The 21,699-nt window shown below is 41.2% G+C and overlaps 1 protein-coding gene across 1 annotated transcript; it reads right to left on the bottom strand.

Moving 5' to 3' along the window:
• Positions 1–7,199: 7,199 nt before the first annotated feature.
• LOC143849029 (uncharacterized) lies at positions 7,200–14,980 on the bottom strand. Its single transcript, XM_077358082.1, has 3 exons — positions 14,836–14,980; positions 7,453–10,700; positions 7,200–7,340 (listed from the first exon to the last, which is right to left on the bottom strand). The coding sequence occupies exons 2-3, from the start codon at positions 10,528–10,530 to the stop codon at positions 7,332–7,334; spliced, it is 3,087 nt and encodes a 1,028-aa protein (XP_077214197.1). The 5' UTR covers positions 10,531–10,700; positions 14,836–14,980; the 3' UTR covers positions 7,200–7,331.
• Between the last annotated feature and the right edge of the window lie 6,719 nt (positions 14,981–21,699).

The following is a 21,699-nucleotide window of genomic DNA, read 5'->3' as shown; positions in this document are numbered from 1 at the left end:
TATAATGGTAATGGTGGGAATGGTGGTGGGAATAATGGAATATATAATGGTAATGGTGGGAATGGTGGTGGGAATAATGGAATATATAATGGTAATGGAGATAATGGTGTTATTTTAAAGGGAAAAATGAAGTTGGTGGAAATGGTAGAGAAAGTTAAGTCATGCTAATGGTGAGTCCCACTTTGTGGGTTCCGCACAAGCGGGTCCCACATCAGCGGGTCCCACACAAGCGGGTCCCACACAAACGGGTCCCACACCAGCGGGTCCCATATCAGCGGGTCCCACACAAACGGGTCCCACACTAGCGGGTCCCACACAAACGGGTCCCACACCAGTGGGTCCCACATTCTCTTTTGCTCGGATTCTCATGAATAACCCTTCTCAATATTCAACAGAAAAATACGAAACATGGCGGAAACGACCAAAAATATTTAGAAATGTAACAAACGGACGCGGAAAGGAAAGACATTGGAAAACCGATGGAAAAACCCTAATTTCTTAAGGCAGAGCAAAATGGGGTGTCTACACGTCCAAGCATAGCGAACTTGGGTCCGGTCAAAATGGGGTGTCTACAGATGCCCCTCTTTGGCAAAGCGTGTGTAACACGCGAATGGCAAAGCTGAACAGACGACACATTTTGACTGACCCGAAAGCAAAGCAAATTTTTGGGTTTTTAGTTTTAAAACGATATTCACAGAGATAAAACTCTACCAACAATAGGGAGATAGCCTCTCACCGACTCTTAACTCGGCAACGACAACTCAAAGAGATAGTCTCTCCCTAATACTCATGACTCAACTGTTTAAATCAATACGCAAAGACTCTATTAAAGCAAACACAAACATACTCTGTTAAAACAAAGCTTTTAAGAAAACGAACCCAATAAAATTACCTCAAAGAAAGCAGACCACTATCGATGCAGACGTAAATCAACCCTTCAAAGAATATCAAATCAAATTACTCAAAGAGTATGTAACACTCATAGAGTCTCAAATCAAACACTCAGAGAGCTTCAAACACATAGAAATCTTTATACTCAAAGAGCCTCAACCACCCGAAGAGTCTGTAACACTCAAAGGGTCTCAACTACTCAAAGAGTCTCAAACACATGCAAAAACCTTTATACTCGAAAGAGTCTCAACTACATAGAGAAACCTTTATACTCAAAGAGCCTCAACTACCCGAAGAGTCTGTAACACTCAAAGGGTCTCAACTACTCAAAGAGTCTCAAACACATCAAAGAAACTATTTATACTCAAAGAGTCTCAACTACCCGAAGAGTCTGTAACACTCAAAGGGTCTCAACTACTCAAAGAGTCTCAAACCAACACAAAACATTTATACTCAAGGAGTCTCAACTACCCGAAGAGTCTATAACACTCAAAGGGTCTCAACTACTCAAAGAGTCTCAAATCAACACAAAAACATTTATACTCAAAGAGTCTCAACTACCCGAAGAGTCTGTAACACTCAAAGGGTCTCAACTACTCAAAGAGTCTCAAATACACACAAAAAACCTTTATACTCAAAAAGTCTCAACTACCCGAAGAGTCTGTAACACTCAAAGGGTCTTAACTACTCAAAGAGTCTCAAACCGACACGAAAATATTTATACTCAAAGAGTCTCAACTACCCGAAGAGTCTGTAACACTCAAAGGGTCTCAACTACTCAAAGAGTCTCAAACCAACACAAAAACATTTATACTCAAAGAGTCTCAACTACCCGAAGAGTCTGTAACACTCAAAGGGTCTCAACTACTCAAAGAGTCTTAAATACACCAAAACATTTATACTCAAAGAGTCTCAACTACCCGAAGAGTCTGTAACACTCGAAGGGTCTCAACTACTCAAAGAGTCTCACATCAACAAAGGAATTGCTAAATTATCTCATAAGACCCCAGATTTATATGCCCGTGGTGTAACACGGTTCCATATAAATCCAGATTTGTATGCCCGTCATGCAACACGGATCCATACAAACCCCCTCGCAGGTATGCCTGACTCCCAACTTGTTAGGTAGGGACACGCTGCGGACACTTAAAAAGTCCCAAATGCCACACTCAAAGAGTCATTCTTATTATTATTTTTTTTATTATTTTTATTTTATTTTTTATTTTTAGAGATTGAAGCTTTACCAAAGCAACACGAGCCAAATACTCGACAGGAGAGCTTGAACAAAAAGAGCGTGTTCAAACTCTCTAGTCTTATTTGAGGAGAATGTCCATTTCAAATATCAATGTGTATTTGACATCTTTTATGACGTGAGTCATAAAAGATGTCCCTAGTATGATTACTTCCATAACAAAATTCATTTGGAGAGCAACACAAGAAAAATGGGCCAAAGGCTTTCATTAATGTACACTTGGGGTTACAAACTTTTCTGATGAACACTTGGGCTTATAAGGCTCTTAAAAATACAAGAACATGGTTCTGCTCAAAATCCTGCTTCATCACTACCATCTGCTAATGCTGGAATTGGGCTGAAAGCCTATCAACCTCTGAATTGCTCTGCTTTGCACTTGTTCACAGGGGCCATAAATTCTCTGCTTCTCTGAGAGTTCTGCTTTCCCTCCTCTCTCTTTTTTTTTTTTTTTTTTTTTTGCCACCCCGGCTTGGGGAGGAACAGGACTCTGAAGAATTGAACTCGACTTGACAAAGGAAAGACTTTGACAAACAACGAACGAGGACATTGACGGACACCTGACTCAAATACCAAGATAGACTGAAATCTGCTTCTTAGTCTGATAGGGTTTTTTTTTTTTTTTTTTTTTTTTAAACAAAAAAAATGGTAAAAGCCACTCTCTTAGAGTCTTTTGAATACCGTGTTTAAAGGTGTTTCAACCCTCTTTTCAGGATTTCTGCCATGGTTATCCTCCCTTCAGATTGCTCGATTTCAACTTCTCTGGCTCAAAGAGTACCAAAAGAAGTCTTGATGGTGCTTACTTAGACTTTGAGAAGGTGCCAGAGAAAATTGAAAGTTTAGCTGGCTTTTTAAAGCCTTGTCCTCTCTCCATGAAGTCACTGTCATGACCAAATCGCCTTTTCAGGTTTTCGATTCGGCGGACCATATGCCTTAATTTTTGCCTGGACTGTCTGCCCTTGCAGATTTTCCATCCAGCAGGCTCAGCACCCTGATTTTTGCCTAAGCCGCCCTTTCGGGTTTTCAGCTTAGCGGGTGAATGACCCTAACTTTTGCCTAGACAGCCCTTGCGGGTTTTCAGTCTAGCGGGTCTAAGACTCCATCATTTTTCTTTCTTTCTGTTTCTCTACAAACCTGGGCCTGAGTACACCAGAAGGACTTTCAGGTGGGCTTAGGTTCAAACCGGTTAGACTTTGGTATGTTTGCATGTATCTGGACCGAATCTGGATCCTCCAGACTGCCTACGTATCCTTAAAGAAATTGGGAATCAGGTCACGCGTAGTTCGGGTTTAAAATCTTTTATGACGAAAGTCATAAAAGATGCCCCTGGTTTAAGTTTAACAAAGAAATTTTGATTTTGCTTTTGGCTCACAGGTTCTTTTAGCGGAAAGGGGTTTCATTATTCATTTTTTTCTAGGCCCAACGGGTTTGCAAATAGTTTAAAACATTTGGGTATTGGCTTGAAGCTCAAATCGTCCAAGGATGGCCTCCTGGTGTACTTAAGCATAATATTTTTTTAATTGATCCAGATTTGTAGGTTCATTTAATTTTTCTCCATTTTCATTGAGCAGTCTTACGGCTTTTCCAGGCAGGACTTCATCAACAATGTAAGGACCAGACCAGTTTGGCCTGAACTTTCCTCTTGGGTCAAATACCGGTGCCCTGTAGGACTTCAATACAAGATCTCCAGGCTTCAAATCTCGGACACGAACCTTCTTATTGAAAGCTCTCTCAATCCGTCTCTGATATCCTTGGATATGATATAAGGCTCTCAGCCTCTTCTCATCTATCATCTGTAGCTCATTGTGTCTGGCCTTCGCCCATTCTGACTCTGGCAGATCGGCCTCCACCATCACTCTCAAAGAGGGGATTCTTAACTCAACAGGGAGAACAGCCTCCATTCCGTACACCAAAGAATACGGAGTCACGCCTGTTGAAGACCTGATCGATGTTCTATAAGCCCATAAGGCATAAGGAAGTTTGTTCGACCAGTCCTTATATGTCTCAGTCATCTTACTGATAATGACTTTGATGTTCTTATTTGCTGCTTCAACGGCCCCATTCGTCTGCGGCCTGTAAGGAGACGACTTGTGATGCCTTATCCTGAACTCTTCACACAGGTGTAACACTTCTTTCTTGAAATGTGATCCATTATCTGAAATCAACTCGTGAGGTACTCCGTATCTGCAAATTATATTGGTACGGATGAACTTCGCAACTGTGTTCGAAGTGATGGAAGCATAAGATGCAGCCTCTATCCACTTTGTGAAATAATCAATAGCCACCAGAATGTACTCATGTCCGCTCGAGGATCTCGGATAAATCTTCCCAATGATGTCTATTCCCCATACCGAAAACGGCCACGGCGAAGTCAGGGAGTGCAACTCCGAAGGAGGAACATGAATAAGATTCGCATAGACTTGACACTTATGGCATTTTCTTACAAATGCGAAGCAGTCTGTTTCCATTGTAGGCCAATAGAATCCAAGTCTAAGGATCTTTCTAGATAGCATCTTCCCGTTCATATGAGGTCCACAAACACCCTCATGAGTCTGCTCAATAAGTTCTGCAGCTTTATCTTCATCAACACAAAGGAGTTGTATGCCATCAAATGACCTTCTATATAGCTCTTCACCGCAAATGATGAAATTCGCAGATAACTTCTGGAGAGTTTTCCTTTCCTTGCTTGAAGCTTCCGGAGGATGACCCTTGCCTGAAATGAGGTTTCTGATATCTGTGTACCAAGGCTTCCCATCTGGACATCTAGCTGAAATCTCTATAGCATTTACGTGCGCAGGGGCCCATTGCAGTCTGATGGCTAACGGTTGAACTTCCATTGTAGCGGAGATATCTAACATCGAGGCCAAAGTGGCCAAAGCATCAGCAAAATGATTTCTGGTCCTTGATAAGTGAGTAAATGTGACGCTCTTGAATTTTTGGACTAGAGATTCCAAATACATATTATAAGGGATCAATCTATCTTCTCGAGTTTTCCATTGCCCATTAATCTGGTAAATGATCAGGATGGAATCCCCGAACACATCAATATCTTGAATCTGCAATGCTAAGGCTGCTTCAAGTCCGGCAATACAGGCTTCGTACTCTGCCATGTTGTTGGTGCACTCGAACTGCAACTTGATGGAGATAGGAATGTATTCTTTCTTCGGAGAGACCAAGACTGCACCTACTCCTTGCCCACGACTGTTTACGGCTCCATCAAAGTACATTAACCACTTGGTACTGAGAACCTCTTCTTCTTCGATATCCATAATTTCTTCATCAGGGAATTCGGCTCTTAGAACAGCATTCTCCTCAACTGGAGCATCGGCCAATTGTTCAGCTATAACCCGCCCCTTAACTGATTTCTGAGTGACATAACTGATGTCGAACTCAGACAATAACAATAACCACCTTGCAGTCCTTCCTGTAAGGGCAGGTTTCTCAAACAAGTACTTTAGAGGGTCCATTCGTGAAAGCAGAAGAACCTTGTTTGAAAGCAAATAATGTCTAAGCCTCTGGGTTGCCCAAACTAATGCGAGACAAGTCTTCTCCAAAACAGTGTATTTTAATTCATACTCTAGCATCTTCTTGCTGATGTAGTAAATGGGTCTTTCTTTCTTAGACTCAAGATCCTGCTGAGCAAGCATGCAACCCATCGCTGTATCCGTGATAGATAAGTACAACAGCAACGGCTGGCCTGGAATAACTGGTGAAAGAACAGGGGGCAAGGATAGGCATTGCTTAACCTTTTCAAAAGCCTCCTGACACTCTTCATTCCACTTCTTCGAGGAATTCTTCTTCAGAAGCTTGAAAATGGGTTCACATGTCATCGTCAGATGTGCTATGAACCGTCTCAGATACTGAACTTTGCCAAGGAAACCTCTGATCTGCCTTTCTGTCTTCGGCGGCTGCATTTCTTGAATCGCCTTGATCTTCTGCGGGTCCACTTCGATCCCTCTTTCGCTGACCATAAACCCCAAGAGTTTCCCTGACGTAACGCCAAATACACATTTACTCGGGTTCAGACGAAGCTGATACTTCCTGATCCGCTCAAAAAACTTTCTCAGGGCAACAGTGTGCTCAGGCCGAGTCTTCCCCTTTACGATCATGTCATCAACGTAAACTTCAACCTCTTTGTGAATCATATCATGAAGAAGAGTCGTGGCGGCTCTCTGATATGTAGCACCAGCATTTTTCAAGCCAAACGGCATCACTCTGTAGCAATATGTACCCCACTGAGTGATGAACGCTGTCTTCAACATGTCTTCAGGTGCCATTTTAATCTGATTGTACCCTGAGAATCCATCCATAAAGGATAAAAGAGCATGCCCAGCAGTGTTATCCACCAGGAGATCAATGCTTGGAAGAGGAAAGTCATCTTTAGGACTTGCTTTGTTTAAATCTCTAAAATCAACACACATTCTGACTTTCCCGTCCTTTTTGGGCACCGGTACTATGTTAGCGAGCCATTCAGGATATTCCACCACCTGGATGAATTTTACTTCTAACAATTTCTTCACTTCTTCATAGACTTTCAACTCCCATTCTGTTTTGAGCTTTCGGAGTTTTTGCTTCTTTGGCTTAGCACCAAGGATTAAGGGTAATCTGTGCTGGACGATTTCCTCACTTAATCCTGGCATATCATCGTAAGACCAAGCAAAAACTTCTTTGAACTCTTTAAGCAGGGTGATCAATTCCTTGCGTTCTTCAGGGGATAAAGTTTTGCCAATCTTTATTTCCTTAATTGAGGTTTCATCACCAATATTCACAGTTTCAACTTCCTCATCAAGTGGTTTTGCTCGGCGACTCTCCTCCTGTTGGATCATATGTCTGATTTCAGGGGGAGTTTTGTCGGCATCCTCATCAGAGGGGGAGTCTTGATTGTTATTATTAAGATTATCAGATTTTATAGCAGATTCAGCAGATGAAATAGAGACAGGAATGTACTCAAAAGAAGAATCCTTCATTTCATTGAAATTTGAATCATATACATCAACAGACGAATTACCCTCATCGGGGGGTACAATGAACTTTGGACTCATTTTTACAGACTCGATGGAAATGTTGACACCTGCGTCAACTGACTCAGAACTATAAAAGGAAACAGCAACAGATGCTTTATTATGAACAGACTCCAACTCAATCTCGCTTGAAAAGGAAGAAACGTCGCCGATCTTAGGTGAATGGTCCTCTATGGTACCTGCATCAAAAGACTCATTAGAAGATATAGACTCTGAATCAAACCCGGAGACTGACACGTATTTATGGACGACTGACTCTTCTGAAGGGATTCGTTTGTACTGGAAAATAACCTGGGGTAGGACTTGAGAAGTCCAGTTAGTCAGAGGTTCCTCAGCCGGGGTGATAAGACGAGTTGGGTCAAGTATCAGCGGGCTCCTGCCAATCACGGCCACAGTCTGTGACCCTTCTTGGAAAAGTGAATTCAGAAGACTCGGCTCTATGTGCTCTGTCCAATCAGCCTCAGACTCTGTCTCTACAATCTGCATACCCACTGGCTCATCTTCTAGCTCAAGATCGAAGAAAATCTCAAACCCCGGAAGCATCTGACCTGTGCTCTCATCCAACCAAAACTCTGCAAAGCCACAGAAAGGAAAGGCTGCGCCTTCTTTTCGGAATCGACCGTTCATTTTCAAATCAATGGGTGCCATTGGTAGCCCCAAGCCCCGACGACGGTTTTCTGCCCATTTCAGCATCAACTGCTTCATCTCTACAATTTCCTTCTTTGTAGGCTTGTAACCCAGTCCGAACAAACCATTGAATGTTTTGAACACAGGAAACTCGGTCAAACCTTGATGATATTTGCCTAACCCGGCGCCTGGCATATAGCCCTGTCGGCGAATCATTCTGATGACATTCGAATTTGTACTGGTCAGGAAACAAATTTCCTCATTCAAAGCCTCTTTGAAAGTGATCGTAGTTACCTCTAGTGAAAACCCCGTCAAATTGACATCTTTGGATCTTTCCCCAGTTATGTCCGGAGTGATCTGCCCTATCTCGAGATCAGGATCCCCCTTTACTGTTATCACTCTGTTCCTGCGAATGAACTTCAGTTTTTGGTGGAGAGTAGACGGAACAACCCCGACCTTGTGCATCCAAGGACGGCCAAGCAACAGTAAGAATGAAGCCTTAATATCTAAGACTTGAAATTCTACCTCAAAGTCTTCTCCGCCAATCTGTATCTCAGTGACCAAAGTCCCGATTACATCTCGGCGAGTGCCATCATATGCTAGAATACCCTGCTCGGATGGAATAAAATTCTCAGGACTGAACCCCAGGGTTGCTGCGGTGCTTAATGGGCAAACATTCAGTGCAGAGCCGTTGTCAACCAACACCTCTGGCACCTTCTTCTTGTTACAGAAGACTGTGATTTTAAGAGGCTTAGTATGGTCTCGGCCCTCAGGAGGTAAATCGTCATCAGCGAATGACAATGTTTTCGCAGCTCTGGCCATGGCTACGAGACTGACAAGCTCGTCAGGTGAGGTATTAACAGAAACTTGTGCTGCATTAAGCTCTTGAAGGACTAGCTTTCTGTGCTTCGATGAGGCCATTAGTAAACCCCATACCGAGATATTAGCCTGAGTCTTCTTCAGCTGCTTTAACAGGCTCTCATCTTCTTCGTCTGCGCTCACTTTATTCTGCCTCTGATTTTCTGAGTTTCTTGCAACCCCTGCCGGGTTTTCTACACTCAATTCTGGTGGTTTGAACACTCGCCCACCTCGGGTCATGTGACGCATCTCGTTACACTGATCATCCAGCAATAGCAGTTCGTCTTCGTCCGTTCTGAAAACATAAGGTGCATTACTGACATCCTCTTCAAAGTCCTCCATCCTTAGAACATAGGTGGCTTCCTTTGCTTCTTCCAGACCAACATTCTGAAGCGCATATGACTGGGCTGAAGATGACTCAGCGAGTTCAGCATCGTCAAACGACAGCACATAAGGTTCTTTTTCTCTGAATTCTCTGAGCTCTTCATCGTCAAAGTTCAAAACATATGTTTTATCAGATGTAATAGCGCAAATGAGAGCAGAGGGATCAAGGATGGGCTCATCTACAAAGATAGCGTTTGTAGTGGGAGGAGCAACAGCACGGTGGTTGGGGAGAGGATTCTGAGTGATATTCGGCCTTTCAACTGCAAGCTCATCTTTATCGATCATGTTCTGAATCGCGTGCTTCAAGGCCAAACAGTTCTCAGTCATGTGTCCCGGGCCCCTGTGATATTCACAGTATTGATCCCTTCTCCAGTTTCCGGGCAGCGGATTAGGTACAGGTTTGACATCCGGAAGTCTGATCTTCTTGTCTCTGATCAACTTCTTAAGTATCATGGGCAGTGGAAATGGTAATGGGTCAAACTGCCTGAACTGCTTCGTCACCATTGGTCTAACAACTTCATCAACAGGCTTGGTCACTGGTCTGGTATAACTGACTGCTTGTACTTCCTTCGGTTGGATCATAGGCCTCTTCCCCTCTCGGACATCAGATAGCGTTTTGGCTCGGAGGCCCTTAGCAATAGCATCCTCGATCTGGGTGCCGGTCTTAATCAAATGATCGAAATTCTGATAGTGCTGCGGCGCCATGAAGTGAAAGTACTGCGGGGACAAGCTCTTGAGGACCAACTTTATCTGGTCTTCCTCTGACATTCTATGGCTCAGTTGGGCAGACTTGCGCCTCCAGCGCCTAATGAAAGATGTGAATGTCTCCTGAGGATTCTGCTTCAACAGCTTCAGATCTCTTTTAGTGACCTCGATCCCTTCCTCCATGGAGAATTGTTCTACGAATCGGTTAGAGATTTCTTCTAATGTCCTAATCTCTTCTGGTTTCAACCTCAAAAACCATCTTTTGGCTACCCCTATAAGAGACATAGGAAACAAATGAGCCATCTGCTCTCGACTTAAGCCATGCTGCTGGGAAAGAGTGATGAACCATCTGACGTGGTTTCTCGGACACCCAGTTCCATCATATTTGTCATAGTCTGGTGCCTTGAACTTAGGCGGGAATATGGCATTAGGGGACATCAGAAATTCAGAAATATCGAATCCCTTGGACGCTTGAACCTTCATGCTCTCAATGTCACGAGCCATCTTCTCATACTTATCGAACAACTCATTCTCCTTGTTAACCGGAGGGACAAAGTATTCCCCAGCATATTGCTCATCTTTTAGATCGATCTCTACGGGAGAGATGACTGGTCTGGTGAGGTTAGGAGATGTGGCCGGAGGAGGCTGAATGGCGGGATCTTTAGAAGTAGAGACCTTTTGAGTACTCTGGTCTTTTAGATGAGTCACCTCATCTTTCAACCCTGCTATATCTCGACACATATTTCTCAACATTTCCTGTATAGTTATCATGGGGTCCACTGGATCATTAGCCATTTGGTTGACTTCAAAAGAACCTGACAACTCTGGTGAAGATGGTAAAGGTGCTGTTGGTGACACAGTGGGATCAAAGTGACGAACAAGTCTAGATATTGAGGTAGGTCTAGACCAGGTAGGTTTAGCTTGGGTGCCCTTTTTTGAAGCGATGGTTGCTATCTTTCAGAATCCTGATTGGAAGTTAACATACTAGATCAATAATCATGAGATAAAGATTCTGAACAAATAGAGAAAAGAGTAATCTTGAAATACATCAACGGGTATGTTAATTTGGAAAGAATCCTCAATCTATTCCTTAAGGGTATAACCGTTCTTCTTTTGGGAATGAAAGAGTCAGGAACGATAAACATCCCTAATCAAAATAAGTTTCGATCTCAGCAACGATCATGCACTCAAAGAATACAGGTGAGATCAAACTTTTTCATCAATGATTTCGATATGATCCAGAGGTAAAAGATATATGATAGGTAAACATTGATCAATGAAAAATCAATGGCTCAGATAATAGACCATGGCCATAAAAATGACAAAAGTCGGGTCAAGGACCAGATCTAAAATCTGAATGATGGATATCAACAACAAGATGAGATCAAGATGAGATGAGATAGCATAAGATTGCTTTCAACAGATGGATCATGAATGACTAATCCTATGAGATCTTTGGAAATGAATGGGATTTACATCCTAACCCCAAAGGAAAAGTTTTTTAATTTTCGCACATTTTATCAGTGTTACCTGAAGGCATCAACCCTAACCCTAATCTAGCGGAGTGGAGAGAGGATCTCGACTCATGACTTTGTTTGTGTACCTAGGACCGATCGTAGCCATTGAAAGATGGACTACGGCCTAATCTAGACACAAATGGGTAGGATATCCTAAACTAGGCTCACACACACAATTGGGTAAGATATCCTAAACTAGGCTCACACACGTGATGCACATGTGTTCGTATACTACATGCATGTGTGGGTTAATCTAGGGGTAAGGCCAAGAGTTCCCTTAGCGCGAATCCATGTTCGATATACTGTACCAGTGTCCGGCGTATCAGTACGTGAACAAGAGATCCGTTTACGTACCATAAAGGTACTAGGCTAAGGGTGGAATGCTTCTCTAGCACAGAGGCACCAGGTGATGAAATCCCAGTCAACCATGCTAGATAACACTCCGGGTTCCTAAAATAGGACGTGTGTGCATGTGAGATGCAGGGGTTTAGATGAAAGTGATGTAAGTGTGTGCAATAAATTCGCGCAATCTATGATGCCTTCAGGTTTTGTTAGATTAAGTTTGAGTAAATGTGATGAGAAAATAAAGCATACAAACTAATCTAACAAGCATAAAAGAGATAGAGTTTTCATGAGCCAGTTGAAATAGATTCAAATGAGTTATCCTTTGGAATTGTAATGAAGTTAGGTTGTCCCCAGCAGAGTCGCCAGTCTGTGGGACCCGATCCCGCGAGAGGGGTGGTGGCGCGAGAGCCGCCACGCACTATCTCTTGGTCTCTCGTACCCACGCGATTGGCGTGTGCCTTTTATTATTAATTTTAATTCATCTTTTATGTGAACTTGGGATCACTAAGGCAATCCGAATTCCACACAAAAGAGACTGACAGAGTCGCCACCTAGATGTGGGATCTAGGACCCATAATTAACCAGAAATCTAGACTCACTACCTGGTTACAAGAATGGAAGGTATGGGGATTTATCCACCACATGCACCATTCCTGCCCGATAATCGGTCTTCAATTCCAAAAGTTAACTCTTTTAAATTCATTTTTAATGGCTCATTCAACTCTCTTGTTAATGTGCTATCTATGTGACATGCATCCTATGATCTAATTTCAATGTGAATCCTAAATGTGTATCTTGATTTCTTAATTGGTTTGGATTCAATCTAAGTGAAAGTTCTCCTAAAATTCTAATTTCATGGAAAATCCTAAGTGATTTGATTGTTTCAACAGTTTTAAAAGTGATTAGCCCGAGTCCTCAGATGGTCTGGTATTCATCCAAAGAAGCCTACGTATCCCCGCCTCCACGAGAATCAAGGCAACGTAGTTCTTCGCGCCTATTCTAAGTTATGATGCCTAAGACACCTAGCCCTCTATCCTAAACTCGATCTAAAAGACCGGACCAATTATTAAAGTTTATTGTACGATTATTTAAATTCCAGTGAATTGTGAATTTTAGGACACCCTATATGCCCTAACTAAATGCAGATTAGCCCTACGCTGATGCAGGTGGTTCTTACAACCTATGTGTGACTAGGCTGTATTTCCTAAGGAAAACCAAGGGTGGACTAGCGTATCCTACTCTAGTCATCACTCGGCGATGTGGATCGCCAACTGACCGGACGGAGGCGCTCCTATAACTCTAGGACAGACCTCTAACTCTAAAACAAGCACACAGCAAACAATCAATCAAACAACCTTTCAAAAGAAAAACCCTAACTCTAAAATTCTCTATCGAGGAGAAACTCCTAACTCTAGAGGAAGGTCTTTTGAAAACAATATTTTAAAGGTTTTTGAAGAAGGTTTAAAACGTTTATTTACAAAAAAAGTTTGGCTGGACTTGGGATGTAAATCCCAAGCTGCACTACGTACCTCGGAAGAGGATCAAGCCAACGTAGTTCGAAAACGAACTCTCAAACTACGCTTCTAAAAGAAACACTCACACTTCAGATTTTTTAAGGTTTTTTTATATTTTCAAATGTTTTTGATATTTTTAAAGTTTTCAAATGTTTTTGAGTTTTAAATTTCTAATGTTTTTGGATTTTAAAGCTTTTTCAATGCTCAGGACCTTTAGATGTTTTCAATCTTAAAGGGAACACGCAAGAACAACCACAAACTAGGGCAAAGCCCTAAATCCAAAAGGGGAAACCCCGAACAAACAACTAACGTCTCAAAGAGACGAACCATAACAAGAAAGATAGCGTCCCAAGAAGAGAGAAAACGATCCAAGATCCCAAGCAAGCAAAGCTCTAATAAGACTGAGTTAGCCTCTAATTAAAACGAAGTAATCAACAACTCTAAAGGAGAAACTCCTAACTAAAAATATTAAAGAAGGGTACAAATGAGCAAATGAGTCAATGACTCTCTAATAGCGGTGGAAAAACGAGTCAAAGACTCCACTGATAACAACTAAAGGATAGACGAGTCAAAGACTCCCTAAAAGAGATGGAAACACAAGTCAAAGACTCACTGACAACAACATCACACAAACAAATGAGTCAAAGACTCTTATATGAGGCAAAGCATGCCTCCTATGGGTACACCAATTTCGGCCCAGAATGGCATCCAAGGGAGGGAATCGTGCGCTCTTTCCTTGCGCAATTTAATACTTAGGTTATAGCATCTTATTGCCTGGCAGATCTCAGGATTTCCGTGGACAGTAACCTCGGAGCCAATAACATGTTATAGCTTAAATATCTAAATTGTCAAAGATTGGTTGCAATTGGGATACGATTATGGATGCACTGGCCATTTTTCGAGGGAAATCTAAAGACCCTAAGATTTCTGTTTCAATGGATTAATGAGTTAACATGTGACAGAGATTTAAGGTTCTTTAGAAATTTTCAGATGATTTTCAATTAATTTCGGATTTTCAATGGATTTTATCAATTTTAAACATATGAGTGTTTTTACAAGTGAAACTGTAGCAAACGAATTCGAAATGAATCAAAATTTCTACAGCAGTAAGATGGGTATCCATGCAGCTTACGGGATGAATTTTGTGGATTTGTACATTAAGCTCATATTTAATTTTGATTTAACAACAATAAGACCAGATTGCAAAAATAACACAGAAACTACTAGAAATAGAAATCTAAATTCCATGAAATTTCTACATTAGTAAGATATAAGTGAAAATAGCATGCTGTAAGATTTCCATGAATTTAGAAAACTATTTACTATCAGTTTCGGATTTTTTAAATTTCAAACCAGATTATGAATTAACACTACAGCTCATATGAAACAAGATCAAAATCACTTGAAAATTTTACAGAAGCAAGAAGTATAGAATTTAAGACTACTGTATAAATTTGGAGAATTGTATCTGTGATTTGACATCAGTAACAATTCTCCCAAAATCTGATAATTTTCAAAGAATGCATAAAATAATATACCAAACAAAATCCAAAAATTCTCACAAATTCATGGTAGAATGTATCATTATCATATTATTTTCCCACGAAATTTCATTATTTGTGGAATCTGTTTAGTATATCTTTTAGTTTTCTTTGTTAAAAATCATGCAAAAATCCGAAAATATACCAAATAATTCTAAAAAATTCCGAAAACAGTGTACCTACCTGTGATGAGTTCCTCGCCGAATCCAAGAGCCAAAGAAATCCAAAAATCCGGCCGACGTGCGATCCGCTCCGCTTCCTTCTTTGTTTTTATATTTTCCTCTCTCTCTTTCTCTCTTATTTTCTCTCCCTCTCTTCTTTTTTTTTTTTTTTTGTTCTCCTCTTTTTCTTTTTTTCTTCTTTTTTTTTCCCCTCTTCCTTCTCTCCTCCTTTTTTTTCTCTCATCACCTCTCTTTATATAGTGAAAAACTTAGTGGAGAGGTGGAAATAAATAATGAGAATGGTGGGTGTGGTGGAGAATAATGGAATATATAATGGTAATGGTGGGAATGGTGGTGGGAATAATGGAATATATAATGGTAATGGTGGGAATGGTGGTGGGGATAATGGAATATATAATGGTAATGGTGGGAATGGTGGTGGGAATAATGGAATATATAATGGTAATGGTGAGAATGGTGGTGGGGATAATGGAATATATAATGGTAATGGTGGGAATGGTGGTGGGGATAATGGAATGTATAATGGTAATGGTGGGAATGGTGGTGGGGATAATGGAATATATAATGGTAATGGTGGGAATGGTGGTGGGAATAATGGAATATATAATGGTAATGGTGGGAATGGTGGTGGGAATAATGGAATATATAATGGTAATGGAGATAATGGTGTTATTTTAAAGGGAAAAATGAAGTTGGTGGAAATGGTAGAGAAAGTTAAGTCATGCTAATGGTGAGTCCCACTTTGTGGGTTCCGCACAAGCGGGTCCCACATCAGCGGGTCCCACACAAGCGGGTCCCACACAAACGGGTCCCACACCAGCGGGTCCCATATCAGCGGGTCCCACACAAACGGGTCCCACACTAGCGGGTCCCACACAAACGGGTCCCACACCAGTGGGTCCCACATTCTCTTTTGCTCGGATTCTCATGAATAACCCTTCTCAATATTCAACAGAAAAATACGAAACATGGCGGAAACGACCAAAAATATTTAGAAATGTAACAAACGGACGCGGAAAGGAAAGACATTGGAAAACCGATGGAAAAACCCTAATTTCTTAAGGCAGAGCAAAATGGGGTGTCTACACGTCCAAGCATAGCGAACTTGGGTCCGGTCAAAATGGGGTGTCTACACTAAGCAAAGAAGAATTTTCAATAGAAGAAATACACAATCTATAGCAATCATAAAATGATAAACAACATTAATTAGTCCAGACCAGCCGCTGGATAGCCTAATAAAGTAAAAGAAAACAATATCAAACACTTCTATGCCCAACCACAAACACCACCCCAATATGGGGATGAAATCAGATGATGCTAAAGTAATCATCTGATATCATAATACACATGATAATATTCCTACAAACCGCCTTGAAATCAAACAGTACTCATGTCGATAACATCGAATAGAGTAGTCATCTGATTTCCTTCTTCAATTAAACAATTTATTTAAATAAAAAATAAGTTTATGAACCTCAAGAGAGTCTCACCTGAGCAGTCCATTTATTATCATCTTCAAAACCTAACTCAAAGATTAGTACAAGAGAAGAATATAAAAAATATCAAAAGATTATGATAATTCCAATTTATTAAAAATATCAGTGCATACAGGGGACATCAACTTGTGCAGATCCAAGTATGAAGCGGTGAGCCATAAAACATAAAGACGGGCTCATTTTATATCTGATTATGACACTATCATCATGAAGAACAGGCACCTAACAGACATTAGAAATGCTTTTAACACATGTACCCAAAGATTCAAAACCGTTTGATGTACAAAAAGGATGTAAAGCTTCCATAAAGGGGAGCTATATCCACCCAAAATTACACTTAGACATTATAATTCGACCACTAATGAACCAAAGTGATTTGAAAACAGTTAAAGAGTAATCAATGAGCTGCTATGTGGGGACTTATCACAACTTCAAACCTTAGTAACTCGATACCAACTTGCAAGCACAGAAATACAGAAAGCAGTGTATACAGCTCCAAATACGAATGAATGGGTGTGTATACAACTATTTCGCATGGCCATAATCACAAAGTCAAGGAAGAAAACAAAATAGAAATAATTGGGCAAAATTTCAGAACTTGACAAATCCAATGACTGACATAAGAAGAAACACAACCAAGGAGGACAACTGACAATCACAGAGCATGGACAGAAGGGGGATAAATTACCTGACTGAAGAAATCAAGGGCTGATGAGGCTTATGGGCTTGGTAGCCGATGGCGAGACAACCGGATTCGCGTGATAGCGCTCGGATTCTAATGGGATGGCCGGAGATGAAGACCAAAAGATGAGAGGACTTAGTTCTCTCTTTTCTTCCGTGCGAGCTACTGGTAAGGGTAACAAGGGCCTATGATGGAGGTGGATTTAAGATGGAGGTAAAGATTTATAGTGATGGAAATGGCATTGGGGTCTATTAGAGCAAGGAAAAGGAAAAAATGAAGATGGCTGACTAGAGGAATGAGGATTGGATTGGGTAATTGAAAGTGGAATCAAAGGGTGAAATTGAATGAACAGGGAACCAAATGGGTTTTGGTCTGGAAAATGGTGGGATGGAGAAAACAGGGGAAGATAGTAATGGGTTTTGTATGGAAGAGGGTTTGACCGAAAATATGGGTTTGCAGTGGGTTTGGGTGGAGTTGGGTTTTGGATAAAAAACAACAGGGGATATGTGGCCGGAGCTCCGGTGGTGGCTGTGGTGAAGAGGTGCGGAGCTCGTCGGAGAAGACAGCCGAAATCCCTCTCTCTCTTTTTTTTTCTGTTATTCTCCCCCTCTCTGTTATTCTCTCTCGGCTGTGTGGTACTGAAGGTGGAGGAGAATGAGATGGGTTTGGGTTTTGGTTTGCAGAGGCGGTGGAGGTGGTGGCTGTGAAGTGGAGGGTACGATTGGAGAAGATGGTTGTGGGTTACAGAGATAGAAGATGGTGGCGGTCGGTGGTCATCGGATCGGCGGAGGTGGTGCTGATGTGGACGTGAAAAATAATAAAATGGATGAGGGTGGAGGCTCGAGCAGAGAAAAGAAGGAGATGGATTAATGGCCGGAGCATGGTGGTGGGGATTGGGGGTTTCTGAAAAATGGAGGTGGGTTTGGGAGTGGCTGTCGGAGATGGGGATGGATAAGGGTGCCGGATTCCGGCTAGGGAGATCGGAGGAGATGGGCGTTTTGAGGAGTGGAGGTGGGTTGCAGAGGGTTTCAAGGGTTTGAAAGGGTTTGGGTTAGGGAAATGGGTTTCCAGTGGCGGTGGATGTGGAAGTGAGGAGATGGGTGACTATGGAGGGGATGGGGACGATCGGCGGCGAGGGAGAGGCCGGGGAAGATGACCGGAGGCCCGGAGAAGATGGCATGGGGCCGGAGAGAATGGGTTTGGCCCGATTCCCGCAAGGATGGCCGGACGGTTGGGGAAGATGGCGATGGGGCGAGCTCCTTCTCCTTCTCCCTCTCCTCCCTCTTTGCGGCTAGGGTTTCCTCTGAAAACAAAACCGAAAATCCTCTCCTTCCCAAACCCTTGTTCGCTGGATTTTATAAAAATGAGATGATGACTTCGACCCCCCTACTTCTCCCTTGGACAGCCCCTCTTCTAATGTATTTCAATAATTTTTCATACCAACAGGGGGGGTCAAACAGAAAACAGGGGGCAAATATTTTCTTTTTTGCTTCTTGCAGGAAAATGATATGGGCACACGATGGCTGAATAATTCACTCCCCTTTCGCATTTCCTTGTATTATGGGCAACTTGAACCCAATACATGGGTTGGGGTGCGACCTGAGTCAATTTATGGGGTTCGGATCCTTCAGAAATTTGGGCTTCGATTCTTGGATTTTCACAGTCAGAGCACAGTTTCAGGGTTCAAAAATTGATTTCGGGACTTCGACTCAACTTTGGGGCTACGCTCAATTTCAGAAATTTATTCGATTTCGCGGAAAAGGGGCCGGTCAAAATGGGGTGTCTACAGTTAGCATCTTGATCGGATGATTATAGGCCCTTGATCCATCAAGCCTATTTAGGGTTCCGCCGATAAAGATAAATAGGGCATTGATTAAAAACTGATATTGGTTAATTTTGACATTGATTAATTTTTTTTTATCTAATTTACAAATTGAGTAGGTTTTATCATTTTAGTTTGATGTAGGCACCAAGCAAATGGTAGAATGCACATAAATAAAATGTTACATGACTTGACAATATAACTAAATATGTGTACTCATTGTAAGTAAAATAGATTGCAAAGTTGAATAGCTTGGTGGATTCGGACAATCATCCTCTTAGAGAACGGTGTAATTAGACCTCATTTTCCAACCGTTTTACCATTTAAGCTAAAGATCCATCTCTTTGTCTGCAAATTAATCATATGAAATCCAATAAAATAGCAAGGTACAGAATATATTGCAATGTAGCCATATCACCCCACAAAAAAAATCACGTTCAAGAGGCAAATAAAAAAGAAAAAAAAGGCATACATTTCAGGAGCAAGGTACAGAATATATTGCAATAGAGCCAGTCGCTTGGTGGGACAACACAAAATTACGAGTGCTTAAAAACAAAGGGAAAAAGGTTTGATATTAACAGTGCCATTGACCTATAAGGTTGTCTGTTTTGCCAGTTAGCAATTATGGCTATATGGTTGTCTACTTTGCTAGTTAGCAATTATGGTGATGTTATTGATTAAGGCAACTCACTAACTGAGAAAAACCTTAACAAAATCATCGCTGGACTTGAGAAGTCCTGAACAAAATTAGAGAATTGAAGCAATAGCATAACAATGGACTGATTCAGTTCATATGAGCAATCAGATCACATATGCTAAGGACATTATAGGATAGTTCAAGCTCTTTTCGGATCACATAAGGCAAGGATGAAGTTAATGCTCATTTCCTATTATCATCACACATCTGATCAAAAGATAAGCTTGTGTAAGCCCAAGATTAATTTTATGTAGATCCAGTGAAAGAATTCTTAAAGGTCATAGAAAAATAGGAAAATGAGAACATCCCCGTCAAAAATAAAAGGAAAGTTTAATCCAGTAATAAGGTTTCACTGTGTATCTCTGTGTTCTGTATGTTCATAGTAAGAATGTCATGATTCTAATAAAAAATAGAAAGACTCAGAATTCACTTGATTTTACATTGGATAATTAACAAGCATAATCAGCTAAACAAGCAGGTTTGGGAATTGAACTACGATAATTCATAAAACAGCCCCCATGAGATACTCATAATTTCCTACGTTGGAAACAATAGTTTGCATAGCTTATGAGCTTTTATTGTAGTGAATCTATCAGCACCACAGCAGCGGCATACAAATTTGGACCTAACGGCCAGCCTCGTCACCTTTCGGAATGGGGGATCCCCGTTGGCAACAACCACGGTTAACCTTTGTACAGCTTACAAAGTGCATAGAGACTAATGAAAGTATGAGCCTTTTCTTTCTATCTTTCTTTTTATATTTTGTTGTATGAAAGATGGTACTGGCCATAAATTTATGGTTACATTAAATTTAGACAGCCCCTTTGCCAAGAGAGGAGAATTCTACAAACTAAAAGAGGCATATATGTCATAATTAGAAAAATTGAAAAAGCCACAAATTTGGTTCTTTTTTCCCAATAAAATCATAAACTAGACCACCACATCCAAGCACATGACCTCATCACAATCAAAGTTGAAAGTAGCTAATGTTAAAAAATTTAATGGGCTGGTCTTGCCCATTGATTGCCTCAAAAGTGGCGTGCTTTGCATCTAGATAAAAGTCTTAGAAAAACTGAAGGCGGCACAAATTTCGTGTTTTTTTCTGTAAAATCATAAACTAGACCACCAAATCCAAGCACATGACCTCATCACAATCAAAGTTGAAAGTAGCTAATGCTAAAATATTTAATGGGCTGGCCTTGCCCATTGATTGCCGCCTTCCGAGTCAGTCAAGGTAGAGAAGAACTTGTTCGGGCCAATAGGTAAGAATCCTTATAGCTACTCACCCGAACGAGGTAAAGATCAGCCCAGCAGTCAAACTACTGTGTTCGTTCCTCAACCCCCTCCTCTAGGCCAACTCAAATGAGATAAAGGTCCCCTAAAGGTTATAGATATTGATCTGAACCCCTCTTCTCTGGTAACCAGTCACACAGGACGGCCAGACTCCAGTCATCGGTTTACTGTAACAAAAGCACTGAAATGAATATGAACACCGATCCTTTCCTAGCACGATATTCATTCTTTAGACATGCTACAATGGACCTCTTATCATCTGATTCCGGAAAGGTGGAAAAATTTGACACCAAAAAATTTAATGAGCTGGTCTTGCCAATTGATTGCCTCAAAAGTGGCATGCTTGCCTCCAGATAAAAGTCTTCAATCTAAATTAGCCCCCTCTTGAATTCTGAAAAGATTTCCTCCTGTGATTGTGAAGACATGGATGGACTATGTAATAGTTCTTAAGCAAATATTTTCTAGTTGCAAATATTACTCCTGAAAGTGTAATAGTATTTTGGATTTGTCTAGTTGCCACTTGCTAGGCCAACAATAGATTTGTTTAAGCTGATTTGACCACCAGTTAAATAAAAGTTGCACTCCGTTAAATGTTATCTATGAGTTTGTAAATCCCGCATATTTCAAAAGGTTAGTTTGTAGTCTTAGATACTTGAATTCTTTTAGACCTGATATTGTGTATGGTGTAGGGACTATAAGTATGTTTATCGAATCTCCGCATCAATCCCACAAGTACGCCGCCAAGCAATTCTGAGGTATATTAAAGGTGAGCAGGATCATGGTATATTTTACACTTCTAACAAGTTACAGCTTCTTGAGTATACAAATAATGATTTGGTAGTTGATACAGAAAATCAAGAGTATTTCAGGGCATC

This window comes from Tasmannia lanceolata, unplaced genomic scaffold (genome assembly GCF_043159265.1).
Source record: "Tasmannia lanceolata isolate RefF3 unplaced genomic scaffold, GAP_Taslan_0.1 ptg000016l, whole genome shotgun sequence".
NCBI lineage: Eukaryota > Viridiplantae > Streptophyta > Magnoliopsida > Canellales > Winteraceae > Tasmannia > Tasmannia lanceolata.
This window is presented reverse-complemented; position numbering and strand designations above follow the sequence as displayed.

Excerpts from the sequence above, each read along its gene's own strand:
- LOC143849029 (XM_077358082.1), bottom strand. The coding sequence starts at position 10,530 with ATGGCTAATGATCCAGTGGACCCCATGATAACTATACAGGAAATGTTG.